Genomic DNA, 23,562 nt, shown 5'->3' with positions numbered 1-23,562 from the left:
CTGGTGATATGTAAGAACAAACCTTTTAGCAAGGTGCTCCCGGCTTTCAAATTCTGGCCCCAGCTTGCCTTTCTTCTTGGAGCTTCACCATCACCCCACTGCACAGCACAGTCCAGGCCACTGCACCACTCCCAGTCCCTGAGAATGCCATGCACGTGCATGTGTCTCTGCATATTGTCCTTTCTTCTTGGAATATTCACCCTCTGCTGTCCACCCAGCAGGTGCAGTATTAACAAAGTCTCTGGTGGCTTTCCTGATCCTCTTCCTCCCAAGGAAGAATTAGTTGCATTCAGCTTTGGTTGGTCCCCTAGTGAAGTATGTACTAGAGTTGTTTACAAAATTGTTTCCTATTCTAGACTACAGCCCAGAAATTAATATATACCAGATAGTGTATGCTATTTTTAAAATAAATTTGGTCATTTTGTCTCGATTTCTTTATCTATAAAATGACAGTGCTTTTAAATTTGCTTGTCAATAATAACCAGCTGAAACTCATTTTTGAAATACAGATTCTAGGCTCCCTCCCATAGATTATGATTGCAGGGTTCCAGGAATTCATATTCGAAATGACCTCACTATGTGATTCTTATAATCAGGTATGTTTAAGAGAACTGAGTTAGATTACTCTAGGGCCCTACCCTGCTCTAAATTTTTTCCTTTTTTTGTCTATAATTTCTTACGGCATAGAAGAGAATAAAAGTGAAGGACAAAGGTGAAGGGCATGTTTTAAGATGACTAGCCGTAGTTTTGGTAACTGACACCCATCCCCTCTCCTTCAGTCCTTATTTTCAAGGGCAATTTTGAAATTTTAAGCCTGGTAAACATGTGGAAATATGATTAGAGTAAAGAGAAAGTAAGAGGAGAAACTGATTCGATGTATATCTAAATTACAAAAATACCTTAGACAATTTTCCATCAATAATCAAAATAACACCTTACACCGGTACAATGCTTACAACTTGCAAAATACTTTCCACTTCCTTTATCTTTTTTACACTTTATAACCACACTGTAAGTTCAGCAGGGAAAAGCAGGACAGCGATCATTATTTCCATTTTATACAAATATTTTTTGAGTGCCTATGTCATATGAGGAAAAAATAGAGTATTTCATATAGAAAAAGGCTATGATCTTCTATGCGTTTAAAAGAGGTAAAGTTCTCAAACTGTATATGCCCAGGTAAAGAGTTATTGGACTGAGTTGGAAAGATATATTATCCAGATATTTCAAGGCCATCGAAATCTTTTTTTCCCACCACCTATGCAGAGTTATTTAGGGAACTGCTATAAATGCCCTCTTGACTTTTCAAATTTGAAATAATTTCAGAATTACAGAAAAGTTGCAAAAATAGTAGTTTCCATATACCTTTCATCCAGCTTCCTCTAATGTTAACATTTTACATACCACAGTACAGTTATCAAAATCAGGAAATTAATATTGGTACAATACTAGTGACTAAACTACAGACTTGAAATATTTTTCCACTAAAGTCCATTTTCTGATGCAGGATCTAATCCAGGATTCCACATTGCATTTAGTTGTCAAGTCTCCTTAGTCTCCTTCAATCTGAGATAGTTCCTTGGTCTTTTTCTCTCTTTCGTGACCTTGACACTTTGGCAGAGATACTGGTGGAGTTATTTTGTCACATATCCCTCGATTTGGGTTTGTCTGATGCTTTCTCATGTTTAGATGAAGGTTATGCATTTTTGGCAAGAACACCACAGAAATGGCATTGTGCCCTTCTCAGAGCATAAAGTCAGGAGACATGGTGGTCTCTGCCAAGTTTCTCCATGTAATTATGCCCCTTCCCTTGTCATTAATAAATATCTTAGGGGAAATACTGAGACTATGCAAATATCCTGCTTCTCCTCAAACTTTTACCCACTAATTTTAGCATCCTTCAATATATTTTGCCTCTGATAATTATCACTATGGTGTTTGTCTAATGAAAATTTTCTTTCTTCTTCTTCTTTTTTTTTTTTTTTGGATATCTGATCTTATTTGTTACTCTTAGAAAATTTCATTTTTGACTGGACTCAGACTTAGAGATAGAAGCTCTCAGGACAGCCCCCATCTCTTGGCAATCTGTTCCTGGTGTTTTTCTTTGGCCTCCTTCACTCTCTTGGCCAAAAGTTCAGCATATTCTGCAGCCTCTTCCTTGTTTTTCTTAGTACACTGTTTCTTCAGAGCAATGGGCCGCCGTTTGTGTTGCAGGACACGTGGAGTAACAAGATGCTGAATCCTAGTGGATATTGACAGACAATGTGAAGGATCATCACACTTTTGTGAGGCATGGAAGGGGATGGGCAGTGGAAAATTTTTTGGAGGGAGCTGAGGAATTAGAGTTCCTTAATATCATTTGCTCCTCCTTGTGAGTCCCATTCTTATTACTACAATTTCACTTTCTGGCATTCAATGTAAAAACTCTGGTGTTAGACACAAGGTGGCAAAAACAAATTATGTTGCAACGCAATGGGCTTCTTCAGTAACTTCCTGATCTGGGTATATATTCTCAGACCAAAGGCAAATTGGCTTCCAATAATTGTCAAATTTGCTCCAATCTACTTTCATCTGAGAACTTTGTTTAGAATTCCTCTCTTTTCTAATGTAGTTTCCAAAACTCCATGTACAGTAACTGCCACACTTGACATTTTTTATATTTGGCTACCAAGTCCTCTAAAGCCCTACCTCAGTGACTATATAGTTGGAGTTCTAAGACACTATTGGAGAAAGCCTGTGTAAATGATTTACTATTGCATAACACACACACAAACAAGTTCCCATTTTAGGGCAGGAAAGTCTTTATTGCCTGCTACCCCACCTTAATTCACCCAGTTTCACTTTCTCTGAGGTTTGTTATTTCCAACCCCATTCACAGTCAAACTGGAGCAGGACTCTTCCAGTTGTAATTGGCTGAAATTCACTTAAACCAGTTTAAGCAAAGACATGAAACTGTATTATAAGAATAAATTATGATAAATAATTCAAAGATAGGGAGCAGACTCGACCTTCTCAAAGGACTGAGATCAGGAACGGTAAAACTATCAGGAACGAAGGCAGCTGTCAGATCCGTGTCTGGTGTGTCAGCACTGCTCCAGGAAAGCACAGACTCTGCAGTCACACTGCTGAGTTTATTCCAGCTTTAGCCCTTCCTTCACTCAGTCCAGCTTCTCAGTTTCCTTCCCTATAAAGTAGGGACAACAGCACCAACCTCGCAGAGTTACAACACTCAGAGCACGGAGTGACGTGGTAAGTGATCTGAGAGTATTCTTCTTCTACAACACACCTCTCAATCTCCACCTGCTGCTACCAAACCTGGCAGCCCCAGCCTAAATTTACAGGTTTCTTAGAACAGATCAGCTGTCTGACAAACTTTCTCAATCAAGTGTAAATTCTCAGGACAATCTGACTGGTCCAGACAGGGTTCAGGTTTCATCCTTGCTAAAGCCAGAGGCGTTAAGTCACCTAACACTTACACACCTGCTGAGGCCCACCCCTAAACGTCTGTGGAGATTTCTCAGTGGTGGGGATCACAAATCAAAGCTAAAATCCCCCCCTCCAAAAAAAAAAAGAAAAGGATTTTTCAGTACTTCTCTCAACTCACTGCTATTCTGTTCTTCCATAGTCACAAAAAGTCCTGATATGAGTAACTTGCTCAATATCATATAGCTAATAATGAAGCTGTGGTTCAAAACTAGGTCTGACTCCAAATCCAAAATTTATTTTCACTAAACAATGCATTAGAGTTGTTTGTATTTATTGAGACCATACTAAGTAGCTGACCCTGTATTTAACCAAACATTTGAGATGCAAGACTTCGAGTACTTCAAAATTAGGTTTCCTGGGTTTTTTTCCTAATTTTTAATTTTAAAAAATTGGGGTATAGCATATGCACAGTAAAGTTCACAAAATTAAAATGTTTGACTTGATGAGCTTTCTCATACATATACACTCATATCCACCCAGATCAAGATATGGAACATTCCCATCATTTTATAAGGCTTCCTTATGCCCCTTCCAAGTCAATACCCATGCCCAGAAAGGTAACTACTATCCTGACTTCTATCATCATAAATTAGTTTTGTTTGTTCTTGATTTCATATAAATGGAATTATGTAATATGAATTCTTTTGTGTCTATTTCACTCAACATAAATTATTGTTTGTAGCAATTTATTCTTTTTTATTGCTGGGTAATATTCCATTGTATGAATATACTTCACTTTGTTCCAGTTTGAGGCCAAAATGAATCAAACTGCTAGGAAGATTCTTATACAATGCTTTTAGGAGACACCTGCATTCATTTCTCTTGGATATACACTCTGGAGTGAAACTGCTGAATTATAGGATAGGCATAAGTTTAGCTACAATGTACACTGCCTGTGAATTTTCCAAAGTGGCTGTAACCAATTTACACCCCCACCAGCAATAATACTTTCAGTTGCACTATAATCTTTTTTTAAACAAGGAAAATAATATAATCAGTCTATTGTGCTAGTCACATTTCTTAGTTCTGCAAACGTATTTTATTTGAGGCTCTTTTGTTGCTGGTTACAAGCAAGGCTTAGTTTTAGGCTAAGTTGTTACATAGAATAGATCCTCCTCATTCATTAGCACCCTTACCAAACCACAACCCCCACCCACTGAGATTTCACTAAAAGATACTACCTAGTTTGCCATCCTTTATAGCCGGGTTTCTCAACAATGGCATTATTGTCATTTTGGGCCAGATAATTCTCTGTTGTGGGGTGCTGTCTAGTGCATTGTAGGATCTTTAGCAGTATCCCTGGCCTCTGCCCAATACATGTCAGTAGCAGCCCCCACCCTATTCACTGTGACAACCACAAATGTTTCCAGATTCTTGTCAAATATCCCCTGAGGTGCAAAATCTCCACCCACCACTGCCCTTTTAATAACCACTATTTTCTAAATAAATATTCTGGCCTCTCCACACTTCATCTAAACCAAATGTCATGAGTCAATGCAGTGTTAATACAATGATGTCCATAGTTTTTCAATACTAATGGCACATTAAAATCATCTTTTTAAAAGGGGAGCTTTGAAAGAACGCATATGCCAAGGCCCCACCTTAGAACAATGGAATGAAATCTCTTAAGGTAAGTCTTGAGCATTTTTCTTTTTCTTTTTTTTGGTGAAGAAGATTAGCTCTGAGCTAACATCTGCTGCCAATCTTCCTCTTTTTGCTAAGGAAGATTAGCCCTGAGCTAACAGCTGCGCCCATCTTCCCCTATTTTTGTACATGGTTTGCCACCACAGCATGACTTGATGAGCAGTGCATAGGTCCGCAGCCAGGACCTGAACCTGCGAACCCCAGGCCGCCAAGGCAGACTGCGCAGAACTTAACCATTACACCACCAGGCCGGCCCCTTGAGCATTTTTATTTTAAAGCTCCTTAGGTAATTCTAAACTTTGGCACAGCTGAGAACTACCTTCTTAACACCTGAGAATGGCATTAAAGTAGACATGATTTCATGTCTCCCCATACCACACAGCCTTACCTGTGGAAATTTGTACAGTTCCAGCAGTGTTCCAATCTGGGCAGAAATTGCACATGTTGTTTCAGTAAGGACTGCTAGAAACTTGTTCTCTCTCCTACAGGTGTAATTTGGGTTGTCTTTGCCCAGCCCTGAGACCCAAATGAGGGAACCCTCCAGTGCCTTCTGTTCATTGTGCAGGACATTATAGAGATCAACTCCCAGAGATACGTTGGGTAAAAGATTGGGGTTTCTGTTGATTTCCTCAATGGCAAAAACCAAGGCCAGAACATACTGATAGTTCTTGTACTGAAACCTGCTGAGACGGATGGGGCTCCTTAGGGAAAAGACTCAAACCAAAATTATCTTCGAATCCAATGCAACCACTTAATGAAGGAAGAATGCCCAGCCAACTCACTCCATCTGTGGCAACAGCTCTCCTGAAGCCCTAGAATTTATAGCTAAATCAAGTAACATCACCTGGGCTCTGGAACATCCTTACTGAATTCCACACACATGGAGAAAAGTGATTAAGTTTATGAGAAAAGTTTAATGAATGGAAAAGCAGATCACATTCAGAGTGCGTTTTGTAAATGCTTCTTTGGTTCAGGATCCAAAATGCTTGTTCATTTGAACACATCACCAAATGCTTCAGAGAACAGCAATAATATCAACATGCGATTGGAGATAGCCCTGGGGAGGAAGAGTAATTACAGCTAACGGCTATGGGACAAGCAGAGAAGCACTGTGTCTGTGGGTTGAGAATGGTGCAGCAGAAGGCTGGCAATCAAACTGCCTAAACTTCGGCCCCATGAAACTCGTGTATCTGCCACTGTCAACAACCAGGCAGCTAGGAAGAGCTTCAGAGCTCCCATGAAGAAGGAATCACCATAAGTCAGAAATATCGGGGAGAAGTTTGAATGAGTTAAAACGGAAAACACTTAGGAGTCTAAGAGACACAGCCTTGCAAAGTTTACAAATTGAAAATGTGATTACCAAAACTGACTCAAATAGAAAATAAAGAGAGAATATTATACAAATGTTGCCATGTGGTGTCAAGAGAACATCTGAGAAAAAAAATTTCCAAATATCCACCAGGCCTGGAAGAATTTACATGGGGCGTTGCCTGCACGCCAACTTGGCCAGGAACAAGGTCTCCTGAGCTGGTGTGAATGGAGAGCAGAGGGCGAAAAGAAAAGCATTCAGCCTCTCGTCCTGCAATGAGAACAAGCTCTCCCTCCACCATCCAGGTGCCTGAAGCTGCGGGGACACATGAGTTGAGCTTGACTTCTGCCCCCAGGAGACTCACCCCAGACCTTCCCTGACAACACACGTGTTATTATAAATAACATGTCAATACATTTGAACATTTAGATGAAATTCACAAATTGCCAGGAAAATGAAAGTTACCAAAACTGTCTCAAGAAGAAATGAGAAATCTGAATAGTCCCATATCTAAAGAAGAAACTGAATCCATAGTTTAAAACATTCCCACATTTCATCGTGGCCAACACCTCTGCTGGTAAATTCCACCAAACATTCAGGAGAGAAATAATACACATTGAGTCTAGCTCTTCCAGAGAACAGGAAAATGGGAAAAACTTTTTGATTCATTTTGTGAGAATAGCTTAACTTTGCTACAAAAATCTTACAAGGTCATTACAGGAAAGGAAATTTATAAGCCTCTTTTTTTCTGGAACTAAAATCATGTATTCCTAAAAAAAATTAACCTTCCAAATCCGGCTATATTTTTGAAGGAGGCCACATCATGACCAAATGTGCTTTATGCATTGTCATTCAGTGTGCTACTTCCTGAAAAAGGAGAAATCATAATCTGGGTAACTGCAGTTATTATCTATTATATACATCATGTATAATCTACTATAAATAGAACTGGTCATGTTCTGTTTGTTGGCCTGGGTGTTGTTAATACATGTGTACACTTTTTGATAACTTATCAATATTTACACTTGGATTTGTGCTCTATTCTGATTGTATGTCATATTTCAACAAATATGTTTATTAAAAAGAGAAAATGAAAGCACAACAACGAATGAAAAACATAACAGTTATCCAATTGAGAAGTGCCCAGAGGACTAACCAGAAAGTTTGGGGAAAACAAACCGAAACAGACCTAACAAGTTAAAAAGCAGAGATATTTAGAGTCAATACAAACCGGAAATTTACCTTATTGAAGGTGAAATTGTAGAGATATACACATGTGCATGTGAGTATTCTATCATGTATACATACATGTATATGATATACATAGGTACATGCATTATATATATGTATGAGTGTTTGTGGACACACATGCACATATGCGTCTCTCTCTATATATATAACTTATAGGGGGTATATATGTGTGCGTGTGTGTATTTATACATATACATACGGCTGCTCTGGCGAGGGAGGGAGGGACAGATGTTTACTGACCACCTACAAGGTTTCTCAAACTTAATTTTTCCAACATTTGAAATGTCATTTTTTTAAACTTAATGTATGTTTCAATAATACATTTGTATTTTAATGTGTTATACCAGTATAATCTCAGCATTTTTAATTTGTTCATTAATGGCAGAATTCTCCAGCCTGTATGCATTCTCTTGATGCTGTGATGTAATAGGCTGGGCACTGACAGCCTCCCTTTTGTATTCCAGAGGTTGTGTGAAACCTCAAGTTTGTGGTCTCTCTCTGGCCTGTGGATTTGGACCAAGTTTCTGCACGTGCTCACTAGCTGTCCTCCAAAATTCACTCTAACCACCATTGTTGGGAGCATACACAGGGAAGAAGCCCTAGGGTGGAGGTGTGTGTATGTGAGGCACGCAGAGCACTGGGGGTGCCTAAGGGCCAGCTGGGGAGATCCATGGGTGAGGCATACCCCACAAGTCATGGGAGACTTCTTGATGGAGTGCTCAGTGCAGTTACAGGATCCACATCCTTTAAAGCCCTCTAAGAGTACCTATCTGCCAATGCCCCCAAACTCTTCAACCCATCCAGACTCATATTTTTGTGCTCCAACAGAGGGCTGGAACTTCTCTTCTTGAAACCTGGACTTCCACAAAGGCCCTCTCCTCTGTGTGTCATGATCTAAGACAGTGTTTTCAGGGGTTTCCATGCAGCAGCTGAAAGGAGCTTGAGCTGGTTCACGGGCCTCTGCAGGGCCCAGAGCTGGGACCGAGGTCTGCCTGCCTGTTACCAGATGCGTAGGTGGGTGAGACTCCCTCTGTGTCCCTTGCCATATAGTGCTGTATCCCACTTCTCCCACAAAGGCACTTTTGTCTATGGATGGATGCCAAAGCATTGTTAGTGCAGGAGTAGAAAAACAGGAGGTGTCTTATTCCACGATGATGCTGATGTCACTCTCCTTCTTCGAATTACAGAGATTCAACTTTGACTCAGTTTTTCAGGAGCCTGCTATTTGCCTACAATTCTCTACAACCTCAGACCCTCCCAGACCCACTCTATGAAGGACATAGAAAGAATGTTCTCAGATCTACTTACAAGGGCCAGGCAAATAAAAGCCAACAAATTGGTTTTGGTCACTCTGCTGGGAACAGAGGGCAGTTGACGTCTCATACATTCTGGTTTGGAAGCAAGACTACTTGTTCTCTGTGGATGAATAAACAACAAGAAAAGAGAGCCTGTGGTAGATAAATACATGCTTGATTCATCTGAAAAGCTCATCTCCTCCCCTTCAACTTGAAGGTTAGTGTAGGGCGAGAGCACGGGTATTTTCCACTGTTCACCTTCTCCCTTAATATTCAGAACAAAGAATCAGTTTTATTTTGGGTGGCAATTCAACAAAGTAAAAGATAAAATTCCTAACCCCTGCTGCAGATAAGAATGACCAGACCAAATTCAGGCCAATGATGTGTGACAAGAAGTATGGAGTGGGGGTTTGTGAAGGCTGCATAGATGGAACTGACATAGATGGGAGGTTCAGCATTAGACACATGTGACACCAATCCACAGGTGTTGTAGGTATTATCTCATATACACCTGACGATGTTCCTAGAAAGCTGTTTTTAGCACCATCCCCATTGTGCAGGTAGGGAGACTGGGGAGATCTTGAGAGGCACAGTGGCTTTTCCAGGACACAGAACTGGTAGGATAAAAGAGGTGTGACTTCAGCTCTTTCTCCTCAAAGCTGGCCACTGGTTCCACTCCCAAGGAGCTGTGGGGAGGGTGGTGATGGATATTTGTGTACAGTGATGGAGATGACATGGGCAAGGAGGGAGAGCAGCCAACAGCCTAGCGGGGGCTTTGGGTGGGTCTGATTGAAGGAAGGGGCCAAGTAATAGAACCTTGAAGAAGTGACCTCACTTCCTTGGTGACAGCCCCCAACAGAACTTAGAACTCTGGTTACCAGGCACCCACATTGTAACCACAACCTCCTGTCCAGTTCATTTGAGTGGAGACACTCGACACAGCAGGATGTTCTCATGTTGTCCTGTGACTTTCCGAGGCTCTGGCCCCCGGAAAGCCAAGAATGAGAGCATGTTAAGTCGCTTTAGATATTGGCTCAGCCCTCACCTCGAATGTCTGTGGCCTTTTGGCAGGAGGAACCATCAGGTAACAGCATAGCCCAGGGCAGGCCACTCTAGGTCAGGCCACAACTGTGATCCCAAATGGACAGCCCCACACCACTTGACCCTCATTGTGTGTGTGTGTGTGTGTGTTTATGTATGTGTATGTATGTGGGAGGTGGAGTTAGAGAAGGTAGTATGAGGAGGAACCACCCTGAGCAGGTGTAGGTAGCTAAATGGTGGAGATCTGGTTGTGTGTCATGTTCATACTGAAGATTTGGCTGCAGGAGAGGATGGTGAGTGCTGGGGACCAAGCTCTTCTACCCACATGTGAATCCCAGGCCGTCGAGGTGTCATCACATTCCTTCCCTGATGGAGACTATGCAGATGCCCCTCTGTGCCTGAACTGTGGTGGGGTTTCCCTCTGTGGCAAAGTCCAGGCAGGCCCCTGATGCCTCCTGGCCTGACTTCTGGGCACTGTCACTGCAGAGCTGCACCCAAGTGATGGTTGAGGAGCTGGTAGATGGTTTCCAGTTCGCCATCTCCCTGGAGAGGACACAGGTGCACCAGTCCATCAATGAAGAGGGCTGGTCTGAGGTGAGTGTGGGTGCAGAGGGGTCTTCATACCCAGGACTCTGAGATGACCAAGGCACTACTAGAATGCAGACTCCAATCTGAGTCTCCCCTGGAACCCCTCAGGGCTTTCTCATTAGAGTGATCCACAGCCCCACTCCGAAAGCAATCTGGACCTCCACTCCTTCCCACCAGCTACACAGGAGGGTAGAAAGTCACCTCAATCCTCCCGCTGGTTCACCATGATGTCATTGAGTGTATGTCCCTCCTCCTCTCCCTCAGTGTGAGGATGAGTCCACCGTGAATTTCAATGAGGCCTGCAGGATGCGGGCCCTCCAGACAGGCATGATGGAGAAGCTGACAGAGTCCATCGCACCAGCTTTCCTGAGGAGGAACATCTCAGCTTCACCACCTTCATGGTCAACTACTCGGCCTTAGACACATCCCACCAGGTCCTGGACCAGCTGTTTACCAGGTGAGTGGCCACTCCCTCCTCAGCACAGTGGTGACTCTGCCCCCTGCCAGCTGTGTGTCCTGGGAGTGTCACCAAATCTCTCTGAGCCTCAGTTTGGTCCTCTGAAAAGTAGGGTGGGAGAGGACAAATTTCATGGGGATCTTGTAGGAACTAATGGGATCAGCCATGGCCGCTGCTTACCTGGTGCCTGGCTCTGCAGAGAGGGCTGTGGACGTGCTGTGGTTGTTCATGGTGTTTATTTCTCTCTTCCCTGTGAAAAGTAGTCTGCCTCACCCATCTCTGAGATGTCGCCTTACTGAGTTTGGAAAAGCACATGGAAACCACCCTGTCAAGGAGTTGGAGATTCCATCCAGCTGGTCCTGGTCCTTTTCCTTGGGGTAGCCAGTCAAGGATCTCTGGGGCAGCAGAGAGGCCCTAGGCCCACTCAGGTGTCTGGGATGGTTCTGGGTGGACTACATTCATTCAACCATGTAGATTAAGCACCTACTGCATGCAGGACATTTGGAGACAGTAAACTCAGTGAATGAAGGAGACACAATGCGTGGCCTCAATTTCCGTCTGAGAGTCAGACATTGACATTCGACATCATTCGCAGGTCTTGTCATCCACCGTCCATCCCAAGGGATGCCCTCATAGCCTCCTTTACATCTGGAGGCATCTCCCCTTATTCCAGCCAGGAGGGCAGAGCGCAGGACCACCTAAAAAAGTGAGTGGTCTTTGGGTCCAGAAGGACGGCCTCCTGTCTCTAAAGAACAAGCTGTGGGGAGAGATGGAGGCTGTGGCTGAGGGGAGCCTGTCAGAAGCCGCATCTCACGCATCTTTTGATTCCCATGGGAAGGCAGAGGTCCGGTGGCTTCCACTCCAGGAGGACAGGAGTCAAAGAGCTATGGATGGGTGCCAGGACCCCTGGGAACCAGAGGGGTGGCTGGGCTGAGTTCTCCCCTAGAAACCCATTCCCACCACAGACCCATTTTAATCTGCCTCCCCTTCTCCACATCTACCTCTTCTGACCACCGCCTCCAGGCCCAGAACAGGAGGTGTGTGAGCAACCTGGTCAGAAATCTGTCTCAGTGCTCAATCCAGTTGCACAAGTGCATGGAGGGCTGAGGTGGGCTGTGTCCCAGACCTTCAGGAGAAGAGTGTCCGTGGGAAGAGAGTCACAACAGACTCTGTGTCAACCTGCTGGATAAGCAGGCCTGCCACAGCCAGGACAGCCTCGTTGGGGTCAGGGCTGCCATGTGGCTCTCACCTGGATGGAGAGGGGCAGGCATAGGGTCCAGTCCCAAGCCAGGGTGTCTTGGGTGAGAAGTGTGGAGGGAAAGGCCAGGCCTCTGACTCTGTTGCCCAATTGCCTCCCCCAGTGCCATCTCTTCTCTGGTGGGAACCTGCCTGGACCCAGGGCAGGATTTCTGGGAGCTCCTGCACTATCCCTGCTTCAGCATGAAGCTGGCCTCTCTGCATCTCAGCTTGCCTGGCTCGGGGCTGCAGGGCCACGCCTACCTTCTCCAGGTCCAGCTGGAGTATCCATGGCCCATTGAGGCAGATCTGGTAGGTGAGGGGACTGCAGTCTGGGAAGATGATTTGCAGGGTCTTCACAGGCTAGGTTTCCTTAAAGGCAGTGGGTTCTTTCCTGGCTTTGACAGGACAGGGGAAGTCAGCTACTTGAGTGAAACTGTTTCTTTCTCCTGCTGCAGTACCATCTCCAGAGCTCCCTCCAGCTCCAGAGCCAGAGCAAGGGCCAGCTCCATGACTAGATCCAGCTCCAGCTCTAGTTCCACCACCTGTGCTAGAGCTGGAGCCAGTGTCACCTCCATCAGTCCCTCCAGGGCCAGAGCCACCACCAACCTCAGCTCCAGCCCCAGTGCCAGCTCCTGAGCTGGAGCCAGCTGGACCATTGGCTCCAGGGAGAATACTCCCCCCAACTGGAGAGCTAACAGCAGAGCCAGATCCAGCCCCAGAGCCCGCCTGCCCCTGGTACGTGACCACCAAGAAGCTGCTGAGAGAGGAGAAGCCTGACTTCTTGGAGTTCCCTCCCCGGCTGGTGGCAGAGCAGTTGACACTGATGGATGTGGTGAGCAGCGGGGCTCTCAGGGCAGGTGGGTCCGGCCATCCCTGTGCCATCAGCTGCCCCAGACCTGCCATTTCCTGATCCAGAATCCCATGATCTCGGTCCAACCTCTTGCTTCCCCACTTACCCTCATGTAACCTGAGCAGCCTTCTTAACTCCCAAGCCTTTGCTGTCCTCATGTGGACAGTAGGGGTGGACTTTGAGAGCAGCTGCCGTGCAGAGTGGCTGTGCAGTTGGATGAGGTGGAGCAGAGAGGAAGTTGGGCAGAGTCTGCGCTTTGGTGGGGGAGGGGAGCACACTGAAGTGCTGTCTCGTCCTTGGGTAGTTCACTCATTTGCCCAGGAGGCCTCAACAGCCTCAGCACTAATTAGGCACCTCAATGTACCTGACTACAAGGCAGACAAACAAAGCCCCTGGTTGTTGCTGCCTTGGGGAAATGTGCATCTGAAAGAGGAGTCAGACCCCAGGATGGTCAGAATGGGTGGAAGATGCCCCTAGAGATGGTCAAGCAGGAGCCGAGTTCTGGTGCTTGGAGGAAGTGAGACTGGGCGGCGAGCAAATGCCACTTCCCTGCGCCACAGTATGGGTTCCTGGGTCATCCTGTGCTGGGTGCCCTCAGGGGACACAGGCAACACCCAGGGACTCCCACAAGCCTCAGGCCGCATTCTCAGCTTCCTGAGCTCCAGCTCTCACCACTGACCCGGCCTGGGACTGGGGGCTGCGGAAGCTGAGCTAGGCTGTGGCAGGGCTGGGTGACACTCCCTGTCCTCCCAAGGAACTCTTCAAGACAGTGAGGCCCCATGAATTCCTGGACTCCATCTTGTCCCAGGGTGACAACAGGGGCATTGAGCACCTGGCACCGACCATCCATGCCACCATGACCCACTTTAACAGAGTGGTCGAATGTATCTTCACCACCTGCATTGGGGACCCGAGCATGACGGCCCAGGACAGGGCCAGGGTGGTGGAGCTCTGGATCCAGGTGGCCAAGGTAAGATGTGGGAGGCCCTGGGAGCCCCTCTCTGGAGTCGGGGGAACTGCCCCTTCTCCTTTCTCAGCTCTCACGTTTGAAGTCCGTGGTCTGAGCCTTTGCACAAACCTTAGGCCCCTCTTGCCAGGCCTCGATGACCTGACTCCTGGTCCCAGTGGTAGGAAGCTCACCCCTTGCTGGGCTCCTTTCTTGGCTTGAGCTAAAATCCTCCTCCCTGGAAGTATTCCTCATCAGGTTCCAGCTGTGTCTTTCCCGGGTTCCCTGAGCTGCTGTCTCATCCAGGAGAGGAGACGTCAATGAGGGGACAGAAGCCAGAGGAAGCAGGGCTCCAGCTCCCCCTCACAGCTCATTCTCTTCCCTTCCCCAGGAATGCCAAGGCCTGAGGAACCTTTCCTCTCTCCATACGATCTTCTGGGCTCTGGAGGGCCCCTCCATTCAACGCTTAAAAGAGACGTGGAGACAGGTGTCCAGGTGGGTAGGCCTCTCTCCATGCGAGCACCACCTGGGTGGACCAGACACCCCCCACAGGGCTGGCATTGCCCTTCAGTCAGTTGGGACCTCCTGGGAGACAGCAAACCCTGGGGATAGGGTCTGACCTGGTTGGCAGGCTTCAAGTCTTTCTGAAAACTTAGGCCAGTGGTTCTGCCTCAGGAATCAGTTTCCCTAAGTGACAGATCATGGCTTGGACCAAATTGAAGATTTTCAAGTGTTTGCAGCAACAGAACTCTCTGTCCACGTGAAATTAAGACTGTTTAAAACACATCTGCTGAGAAAATAAGAGAATGGAGGCCCCAGGTGACAATAGGAGAGCGCCCTCCCCAGTCCCAGACACCTCAGGGCTCAGACGACACAGTGAAAATGCTCATCCAGGCTGTCTGGATCTTCTGGGGTTTCAAACAAAAGGGATTTACCCTCAAACCACACCACAGTGTTTCTTTTGTTTTTTCCCTCCTCAGGAAGAACTGTAAAATAGTTAAAAAGGTCTTCCATACATGCCACCGGGAGAGCAGGAAGCTTCTCAAGGAGGTGAGTGGAGGCGGGAGATCTGGAAGGACGGGAGGTGAGGTGGGGAGGGACCAGGCAGGATGTGCTTTGGTAAGTTTTTCACTTAAGTTTCCCCGAGAAATAACGGTCTGTCTTGTCCAGCTGGACAGGAAGCGGGGGGTGTGAGCTGCAGGGGCAGGTGGGGACTGTTTGGGGCAGGAGGCCTTGGTCACGGGATACAGTGGTGTCGCCTGGACTGTTCCAAGAGGTGAAGAGCTGGCAGAATGAGCAGGTGTCTGGCTTCCATGCGGACCCATCAGCTGGCCCTCATCATCCTTCAGGCTGGCGGGTGGATGGAGTGGGTGGGGGTTCCTTTCTTCCTAAAGCAGCCCAGTCTGTCCTCAGGAAGCCAGGCCCCTGCTGCTCCTTCTGTCTTCACTGCAGCTCGCAGGGGAGGGCACTCTGCCTGTCCCAGGGATGGGCACTGTGAGGTCACACAGGCCTTGTGGACACAGGGGCTGCACAGCCTTGGGCCAAATGGTGGATCTGGGACAGAACTCTGTGCTCTCTGGGACTGTGCAGTCTAGCCCGATAGTGGTCACTGCTGACAAACCAGTGAGTCTCCCCCGGTGCCTTGTCAACAAGGATACGCCCCAGATGGCAATGAGAATTATCGGAGAACCTACAGATTCTTAATGGGCCTACCTGACAGATTCTTAATGGCCTCCATCAAGGCCCTGACAGGAGGGGCCTAAGGATTGTGCAAAGGCTCAGACCACAGACTTCAAACATGAGAGCTGAGAAAGGAGAAGGGACATTAGAAGTTTCCAAGTGAAAAAGGATGCAAATGTCACCATTACACAGTGCCGTGGTCAGCCCCTACACTGTCACTCAGATGTGGCACAAGGGGGTCCCCTTCCTGAGTGAGTGAATGAGGAGTTCTGTGCAGGGACAATCCTGAGGGGATCCTAGGGAGCTGAGGCCTTTGGCATGGCCTCAGGTCCAGCCTGGTGTCAGGGAATCCCAGGGGGCTGGAAAACACAGAAGCCACTTGCATGGGACCCCGAGACACCTTGTGCCTCTCCATCCATGGCTCATGTTGACTGAGGGCCTGAACACACCCCGAGAGTCCAGAGGACAGGACATTGGTCCGAGGTGTGTCTGGAGGAGGAGTGAAGGCTGGGGGCCAGGGCCTCTGGCTGGGAGGGGGAGTGGTCTCCTCTGCGGGCCCTTGAGCAAGTCACTGCCCCTCTGTGGGCCTCGGTCTCCTCATCTGGGAAATGGAGGGAGATGATCTGTGGTGCAGGCCTCACAGGGGTGATGAGGTACAAGGGGGAGAGGAATGTGCAGGAGCTTTGTGCTCCTCCTCCTCGATGGGGGAGGGGACAGCACTGGTGACAGTCAGATGACACTGAGTCCTCAGGGGACCCGGGGAGGCATGGGGAGTCCTCCTCACACTTTCCTGATGAGGAGAGAGGCTTAGGGGCCTGGGCAGGCCTGAGGGCACAGAGGAGGGAGTGTTGGAGCTGGGAGTGATCTAGAATCAGGGCACCCTGGAATGGGAGCAGCCATAGACACCAGATGTCCAGGGTCCAACATCAGGGGCCTGGGAGACATGGAGAAGGGAACATGGCCTTCCTGAGCCGGTCCTTGACCCTGCAGGAGGTGAACTCTGTGAGGGCCACCCTGGAGATGGACCCCCAGGGAGCCCAGGAGAGGCAGCAGCAGCAGGTGAGGTGGCCTGAGGTGGAGGGTCCAAGTGTCAGAAGAGGGGTCACTCTCCTCACGGCTGGAGGCCTCCCTAAGAGGGGGGTCCCTCCTCCTCCAGCCCAGCTCCTGGAGCCCAAGAGCCTGAAATGCCTGCACTGGAAGTGACCAGGAGGAGGCCTGGAAGGGCTGGGCCCAGGATGTGTTAGGGAGGGGAGGGGCTGGGACCACATACACTAGGATTTGCCAAAAGCCGCCCCTGGGAGGTGACTGGGGAAGTTGGGTGGTCCTGGAGGGGGCCACTGGGGGGAGGCCGCTGAGGCTCCTAGGCTGTTCTCTGTGGGAGTCTGTGGTGGGCAGGAGGCTGGGGTGAAGGGATTCGGGGGAGGGTCCATGGGGGCACCTGAGAGGTGGGACTCATCTCACCATTCCCACTCTGATTTCACAGGGTGTCATCCCCTTCCTGGGCATGATCCTCTATCACCTGAAGCTGCTGGACATTGGGATGGCGGATGATCTGGAAGTGAGTGAGCCTGGAGGTGGGGCCAGGGAGCAGGATCCTGAGGTTTGGGAGGCGAGAGCCCTGCACTGGGACCTGAGCTCTCAGTATCTGGCAAACCTCCTCTCATGAGAGCCCCATGGCCACCCCTGGGAGCTGGGGAGTCAGGCACATGTTAGCAATGCGTGAATAGACGCTCCGCATAAGCCCCCCACCAGTCTACCTGGGCTGGTGAAGCTCATAGCTGCCTGCCTGCAGAGCTGCAGGAGGCTGTGTCTGAGATGGATTCAGCCTCCCCCTCGGGCCCTGCCCCTGGGGGAGTGCCATCAGCCCCTGCAAGTGAGGAAGCACTTCTGTGTTCCAGCTGTCCCTTCCTCCCTGAGGCCTCAGTCTCCCCGTCTGTCATCAGAGAGGGTGTGCTACATAAGGTCTCTGGCCTCAGCTCCCCTGTCCCTCCTGCTCTGGAGCCCAGAGCCTGGCCCAGTGTCAAGTTCTCTTTGTGGAAGGTCTGCCCTCTGCTGGGCCCTGACATTCCTGAAGCCTGAGAAGGCGTGGGATGGGGGTTGGTTATGGGCTTAGGGGGCTGTTTCTGATGGACATTGGCTGTCTCCCTTCCAGGGAAGTCGGGTCAACTTCCAGAAATGGTGTGACGTGAGCAGCTATGGGGAGGGTGGGGATGTGGAAATCAGAGACCTCCCCGGGCAAGACTTTCTCTGGCCTCATCCCTTGGGTCTTACATTTATTGGGAGAGTCAGATCCACAAAGCTGGGGATCCCATCACGTTGGCGGGTGCGGGAGGGGCTGGCATCAAGGACACCTTCCTGGATGAGGAACTAATTCAAGCCAACTGTGAGGACAGGCAAGTCCTGAATGGAGTGGGAAGGAAGGAGGGTTCCCGAGTGAGCACAGACCCCACACCAGAGCCTCACTCCGCACAAGTCCCTGGCAGCGTTCCCCACCCAAGCCCTGTCTGCATCCTGTCCTTCCTCCCAGAAATTCACACTCATCCGGAGGATACAGCTGCTCCAGCAGGCTGCAAAGGCATATGACCTGGAGCCCGATGAGCGATTTGGGGCCTGGTTCCAGGCCATGGAGCCCATCAGTGTCCATGAGAGGTGAGGGGACAGGAGTTGGGTGAGGGCAGGGCAGACTCTCTCTGATGGCCAGCTCCAGAGCCTGCAGCCTGGCTCCCTGATCAGCCTCAGAACTCGTAGCGTGGTGACCCATGGGGCACCAGGACTCAGCTGCTGGCAGGCTCTGGGAGGGGCACCTGATGTGTGGCTCCTGGTAGCTCACAGGTCCACTCTGTCCTGTAGCTACTGGGTCTCCTGCCAGCTGGAGCCCGCACACCAGAAGGCGAGCAAAATGCGGCTCTTCAGGAGAACGAGGTACCGACATCCTCCAGTTTAGGGCCAAGTGAGTGTTGGGACCAGGAGCGACTGAATCCTGGGGCTCAGTACAGCTTCGGGCTAAGCATGGGCCTGGATCCCAGCTCCAGTGCTGACCAGGCCTGGGACAGGCCGCTCCCCTCTCCTCTCTGGGATTCAGTTGCATCCTCTGAAATGGGTGATGCTAAATGATGCCTCCTGCATCAGGGACAAATGGGGTGCTGTTGATGGACTGAGCACTTGGTACAGGGTTTGGATCAGAGTGCAGTGGGGCAGGGAGGTGTGCCATGAATCTCAGGAAGGTTCTCCAAAATAGTCTGTTTCTTCTCTTCAGCCACCATGCCCTTGGTGATGAGCCGTCACACTCTGGAGACCACAAGGGCAGCTCCTCCTGACCAGCAGGGACACTGGCGCCCTCGGGGTGCACCGGGCCAGGTATTCCCAACCTGAGTGAACGAGGACATCCTAAGACTTTCCCTGGTTTCCCCTAAAGCCCCAGAGGGAGGGCACCACCCCCTCCAATTCCCTGACATCTCCATGCCAGCCACTGTTAACCCATTGGGGAGGAGTGATATTATTTCTTTAATAGTAAATGGTAGATTTGACTCTTACGTTATATCCTGTTTCTGTCACAACCTGGGTGTTGTGGTGTGGTTCTTTCACTTCTTATGCTCATGTAAATGAGACACAGAATCTCACTTTCCTCCTTGAATGAAGAACTTGTGTATGGTCACAGCTTATTGTATGTGTGAGAAGGGAGGAGGGCCAGCCTCCTCCCTGGCTACTGAATGAAACCCTCAAGTCCCCCTTCCTCAGAGGAAAGGTGCATTTCAGTGTGGTTCACCTGGCCAGGAGCAGAGACAGCCCCTCAGATCTCCCTGGATGTAGAGGTTGGAGGGACTTTCCCAGGCAGAGCAATAACCACTGAAATGTGGGTGTCTTTCAAATAGCACTTACCAGGACAATGTCCTTCCCCAGGACAGTGGCTGTCTTTCTACAGCTTTCCAGGAAGAAGGAATATTTTTTGCTTCTCTTGTTGAGGTTTCTTGGATCAGATATTGGAACTTTCCGTTTTCTAATCAGTGTCTGGATTCGCATCAACACTAAATGAGGAAAAAATGTAAAAAGATAAAAGTTTGCATGTGGAACGGACAAGGACAGAGGAAGACCATGTGCAGATGGACTAAGGGCCGACAGGACATCCCCATCAGGCCGCCTCTAGGGCTCCCTGTTCACCCTTCGCCTAGACTGGAATCCTCCTGGGATCCTGGCCCATGCCCTTGGAAGTCATTTTCCCACTTGTTTCATGTCACTTTATGATGAAGTGCTGCTGTTCACGCCCAACTCTAGAGCTTTGTGGATCAGATAATACCCAGTTCATAACAGTCATCTCAGACTGTCCCATAATTAGGTATTTAGTCCCAACCAGCACCAAGTAGCAAGAAAGGTGCCATTTCTCAAAAGGAAAATGTATATATGCATGGTTTTGCTTTAAAATCCTAGGTGCATGCATTGTCATTCTCTTGTGGAGGGCTGCCAGAAGATCCCGAAAACAGCCCTGAATGCCAAAGACCTGCTGATTCATATGGCCTAAATGGTAGAATAGCTTATACTGTATCCTGGACCAGCTTCAGAGACTCCTTTTGCTCTGAGCCCCATTTGAAACTCAGTAAATATGCAAAGTAAATCACTCAAATGAGACACATATTGGCTCCAGAACCCAAAGAGGCCCACAAAGCATTGGATCTTTTTTAATGTTAATAGGTGGAAGATACATCAACTTAACTTTCACATTGAAGGAGGGATCTCAGTATGCCCCAGAACCCTAGAGCCCTACAAACCCACCAAGTCTTCATGGGGTTTATCTCCCACTTATATATCTTACTAAAGCTTCCAGGGTATTTGCTACTTCCTGCCCAACAAATCTATTAGCATGATTTCATGGATTATTTAGCCTCGATTATGACAGAGAGGGCTAGAGCTGAAAGCAACAGTGAATGTTTTGTTGACCCGATCATGTGGAAGCAAATTACTTCTTGGTTGATATAGAGAGAATAAAGCATTTGCCAGAACAATAGCTGCACACCAGTTTTTAGAGACTGTGCTGTTTTGCTCCAGTAAGGAGACTACATCTGTAAAAGCAGCAGCATTTAGGATCACCACCTGATTAAGTGTAGGAAAATCTGCTACCACTCTCCAAAACCCCACTACCATGCATACAGGCCAAGTCAACACACTTGCATCTCTCAAGACTTGCATGGTGGCATTACTCTCCACAGACTTCCTCAGGGATGCAATATTGCTTTTGATTTATTATTTTGGTTGAACAGGGAAATTCCAGTGGTTTCCAGTTGGTCTTTCCTATTATATAAGCCATTGTTCTACAGGCAGGGAGCCAGTGTGAAGAGTCTGCTAGTTTGCAAATGTGTTCTTGAGAACTATAAATTCAGGTAAAATTTAGATACAAAGAGAATTCCTATTGGGTTGTATGTGTGGACCCACTGAGCCCACTGTGAGAAGGAATCGGACCAAAGAACTATTTATCATCTAATCTCTATCAATCTCCACTCTGACTATTTGACCAAAAAGCATTTGGGATCCCCAGGAATTAGCATCAACTCCGATTCTATCTTAGTCATTCCAAAAAAATCTGGCTGTTTCCCTCTTCCCATGCACAGATACCTTGGTAAAGGGTCCCAGGTCACTTTCAGAAGGGCAAAGAGGAAGATTTACAGTATACTATGTTGGCAGGGTTATAGCATTCTTCCTCAAAGGGACCCCACTCATATCTCAATTTCGAATATCTATTCCTGCACCAGTACCAAACTGTTTCTATTAATACAGCCTTATAATGTGTCTTGAAAATTGATAAGGCAATTCCTAATATATTCAAAGATTGTTTTGGCATTCTTTTTTTTTTTTTTTGGAAGATTGGCCCTGAGCTAACATCTATTGCCAATCTTCCTCTTTTTTCTTGAGGAAGATTGTCCCTGAGCTAACATCTGTGCCAAAGTTCCTCTATTTTGTGTATGGGATGCTGCCACGGCATGGCTCGATGAGCAGTGTGTAGGTCCACGCCCAGGATCCGAATCCTCGAACCCCAGGTCGTTGAAGCAGAGCGCAAGAACTTAACCACTATGCCACTGGGCCGGCCCCATATTTTGGCATTCTTATATATTTGCTTGTCCTAATGAATTTTGGAATCCATTTGGCAAAATCTACACACACAAAAATTCTATTAGCATTTTTATTGAGATTGTTTGGATTTATAAATTAATTCAGGGAACACAGAAATTTTTCATAACATTAAGTTATCCCGTCAGTGAACATGATATATCTACTTATTTGGCCATTTTATATCTTCTATTAAATTTTATAATTTTCTCAGTAGAAGTCTTGTACATTTTTGTTAGTTTTAGTCCTAATCGGTCTCACATAAAAAATTTAAAACTTTTATGGACTCACATTCTCATCCAGCTATTTCCCTTTCCACTTTATAGCCAAACATCTTGAAAGAGTTGTCTACACTACATGTTTCCGTTTACTCATCTCACTTCCTCTTAAACATAAAGCAATTTGGATTCAATGAGCTCCACTTCATCAAAACTGCTCACTCACTGATGACACACGCAACTTTAAAAATCCACAAGTTTTTTCCTGACCCTTATCTTGCTTGATTTTTAAAAAATTTATATGTTTTCACTTTCAGTTTCCAGCTCTGCTCGTAAGGAGCTTGGAAGTTACCACTCCATCCTGATAACAAGTAAAAAGCTGAACAGACTGAAAAATCAACAAACAACTATTCTTGGATCCATAAGACAGGGGAGGACACTGGGTAAACTGCTGCCCCCAAGAGTAGAGAGATGGACAGGCAAATACAGAGAGCCGCAGCTTACCAGAGCAGAGACTCGTGCGAAGAAACCACCTCCAGAACCAGTGTCAGGGTAGGAAAACCTGAACTGTAATGGACAGATTGCTGAAGGCTCAGTGTGGACAACTCTGAAAGTTAAGAACTCTGGGGTGATCCAGTCATAGAGGGGCCCCCAGAACATTGTGAGATTTACCTCCAGGAGCTTGACTAGGTTCCCACAGTAAATATCTGAGAAAAATCCCCTTGTGCTCCTGGCAGGAGGAGGGGAAAAGGAAACATTCTGAAATACTCCAGAGCACTCTGTTCTTCTTAACAAGGCCCACCCTCAGGGAAAACTGCCTAACAAGAGCTTAACCTACTGGAGTATTATCAGAGCCTAACTGACCTAGGGGAGGGGAAATACCCAACTCCAGCCCACTCTAGCCATCCTGTCTCACCTAAGGGGGCAAAAAAATACTGAGAAACAGTCATGAAGTTCACAGTGCAGAGGCATAGGCTCACTGAAAAACTGAGACCTAATCTTAGGACTATAGAATGCTTCCCTTCCCCAACACCTCACTGCCACATCACTAAAGGCCTATTTACAGCAGTTCCTTTTACCCAGTGCATCATATACAGTTATCAAGAAAATTTACCAGGCATATACCAAAACACAAAAAACATAATTTGAAGAGACAGAGTAAGTATCAAAATCAAACATGGCAAGGATGTTGGAATCATCAGACTGGGAATTTAAAACAACTGTGATTAATATGCTAAGAGATCTAATGGATAAAGTAAACAGCATGCAAGAACAGATGGGTAATGTAAGCAGAGAGATGGAAACCCTAAGAAAGATTCAGAAAGAAATGCTAGCAATAAAAGTCACTGTAACAGAAACGAAGAATGGCTTTGAGGAGCTTATTAGTAGGCCAGACATGGCTGAGGAAAGAATCTCTGAGCTAGAGGATATATCAATAGAATCCTTGAAAACTGTAGAGCAA

At 47.4% G+C, this 23,562-nt stretch overlaps 2 protein-coding genes and 2 long non-coding RNA genes across 5 annotated transcripts; 3 read left to right on the top strand and 1 right to left on the bottom strand.

Moving 5' to 3' along the window:
* The first annotated feature begins 8,739 nt into the window (after window positions 1-8,739).
* On the top strand, window positions 8,740-10,996 carry LOC147911336 (uncharacterized). The gene is made up of 3 exons (XR_015551155.1): window positions 8,740-9,202; window positions 10,311-10,620; window positions 10,879-10,996. It is a non-coding gene; the product is annotated as an uncharacterized LOC147911336 (long non-coding RNA).
* On the bottom strand, window positions 10,481-11,343 carry LOC147911335 (uncharacterized). Of its 2 annotated transcripts, none has more exons than XR_015551156.1 (3): window positions 11,252-11,343; window positions 10,816-11,172; window positions 10,481-10,569 (listed from the first exon to the last, which is right to left on the bottom strand). It is a non-coding gene; the product is annotated as an uncharacterized LOC147911335 (long non-coding RNA). The 2 variants fall into 2 exon arrangements; XR_015551157.1 differs by having other exon boundaries at window positions 10,816-10,980.
* Window positions 11,344-12,817: 1,474 nt separating this feature from the next.
* On the top strand, window positions 12,818-15,810 carry LOC147911334 (ral-GDS-related protein-like). Its single transcript, XM_087428014.1, has 6 exons — window positions 12,818-12,932; window positions 12,976-13,142; window positions 13,915-14,130; window positions 14,498-14,601; window positions 15,087-15,156; window positions 15,697-15,810. Exons 1-6 carry the CDS (start codon window positions 12,818-12,820, stop codon window positions 15,808-15,810), a joined length of 786 nt encoding a protein of 261 aa, XP_087284140.1.
* Window positions 15,811-16,552: 742 nt separating this feature from the next.
* Window positions 16,553-18,730, top strand: LOC147911333 (ral guanine nucleotide dissociation stimulator-like). The gene is made up of 4 exons (XM_087428013.1): window positions 16,553-16,845; window positions 17,270-17,344; window positions 18,314-18,435; window positions 18,637-18,730. The coding sequence occupies exons 1-4, from the start codon at window positions 16,696-16,698 to the stop codon at window positions 18,728-18,730; spliced, it is 441 nt and encodes a 146-aa protein (XP_087284139.1). The 5' UTR covers window positions 16,553-16,695.
* Window positions 18,731-23,562: the final 4,832 nt, after the last annotated feature.

The sequence above is a fragment of the Ceratotherium simum genome, unplaced genomic scaffold (assembly GCF_057802395.1).
Source record: "Ceratotherium simum simum isolate JZ-2026a unplaced genomic scaffold, ASM5780239v1 HiC_scaffold_43, whole genome shotgun sequence".
Classification (NCBI taxonomy): Eukaryota; Metazoa; Chordata; class Mammalia; order Perissodactyla; family Rhinocerotidae; genus Ceratotherium; species Ceratotherium simum.
The sequence above is the reverse complement of the archived record's forward strand: the minus strand, read 5'-3'. Positions and strand labels throughout refer to the sequence as shown.

What these genes read in the sequence shown, in the direction of transcription:
- LOC147911334 (XM_087428014.1), top strand. Translation starts at nt 12,818, where the DNA reads ATGACTAGATCCAGCTCCAGCTCTAGTTCCACCACCTGTGCTAGAGCT. An exon ending in CAACCTCAGCTCCAGCCCCA is followed by an intron (nt 12,933 to 12,975) that starts GTGCCAGCTCCT and finishes CATTGGCTCCAG; the next exon opens with GGAGAATACTCCCCCCAACT. An exon ending in ACGTGGAGACAGGTGTCCAG is followed by an intron (nt 14,602 to 15,086) that starts GTGGGTAGGCCT and finishes TTCCCTCCTCAG; the next exon opens with GAAGAACTGTAAAATAGTTA.
- LOC147911333 (XM_087428013.1), top strand. Translation starts at nt 16,696, where the DNA reads ATGTCCAGGGTCCAACATCAGGGGCCTGGGAGACATGGAGAAGGGAAC. An exon ending in GGATGGCGGATGATCTGGAA is followed by an intron (nt 17,345 to 18,313) that starts GTGAGTGAGCCT and finishes CCTTCCTCCCAG; the next exon opens with AAATTCACACTCATCCGGAG. An exon ending in CCCATCAGTGTCCATGAGAG is followed by an intron (nt 18,436 to 18,636) that starts GTGAGGGGACAG and finishes TCTGTCCTGTAG; the next exon opens with CTACTGGGTCTCCTGCCAGC.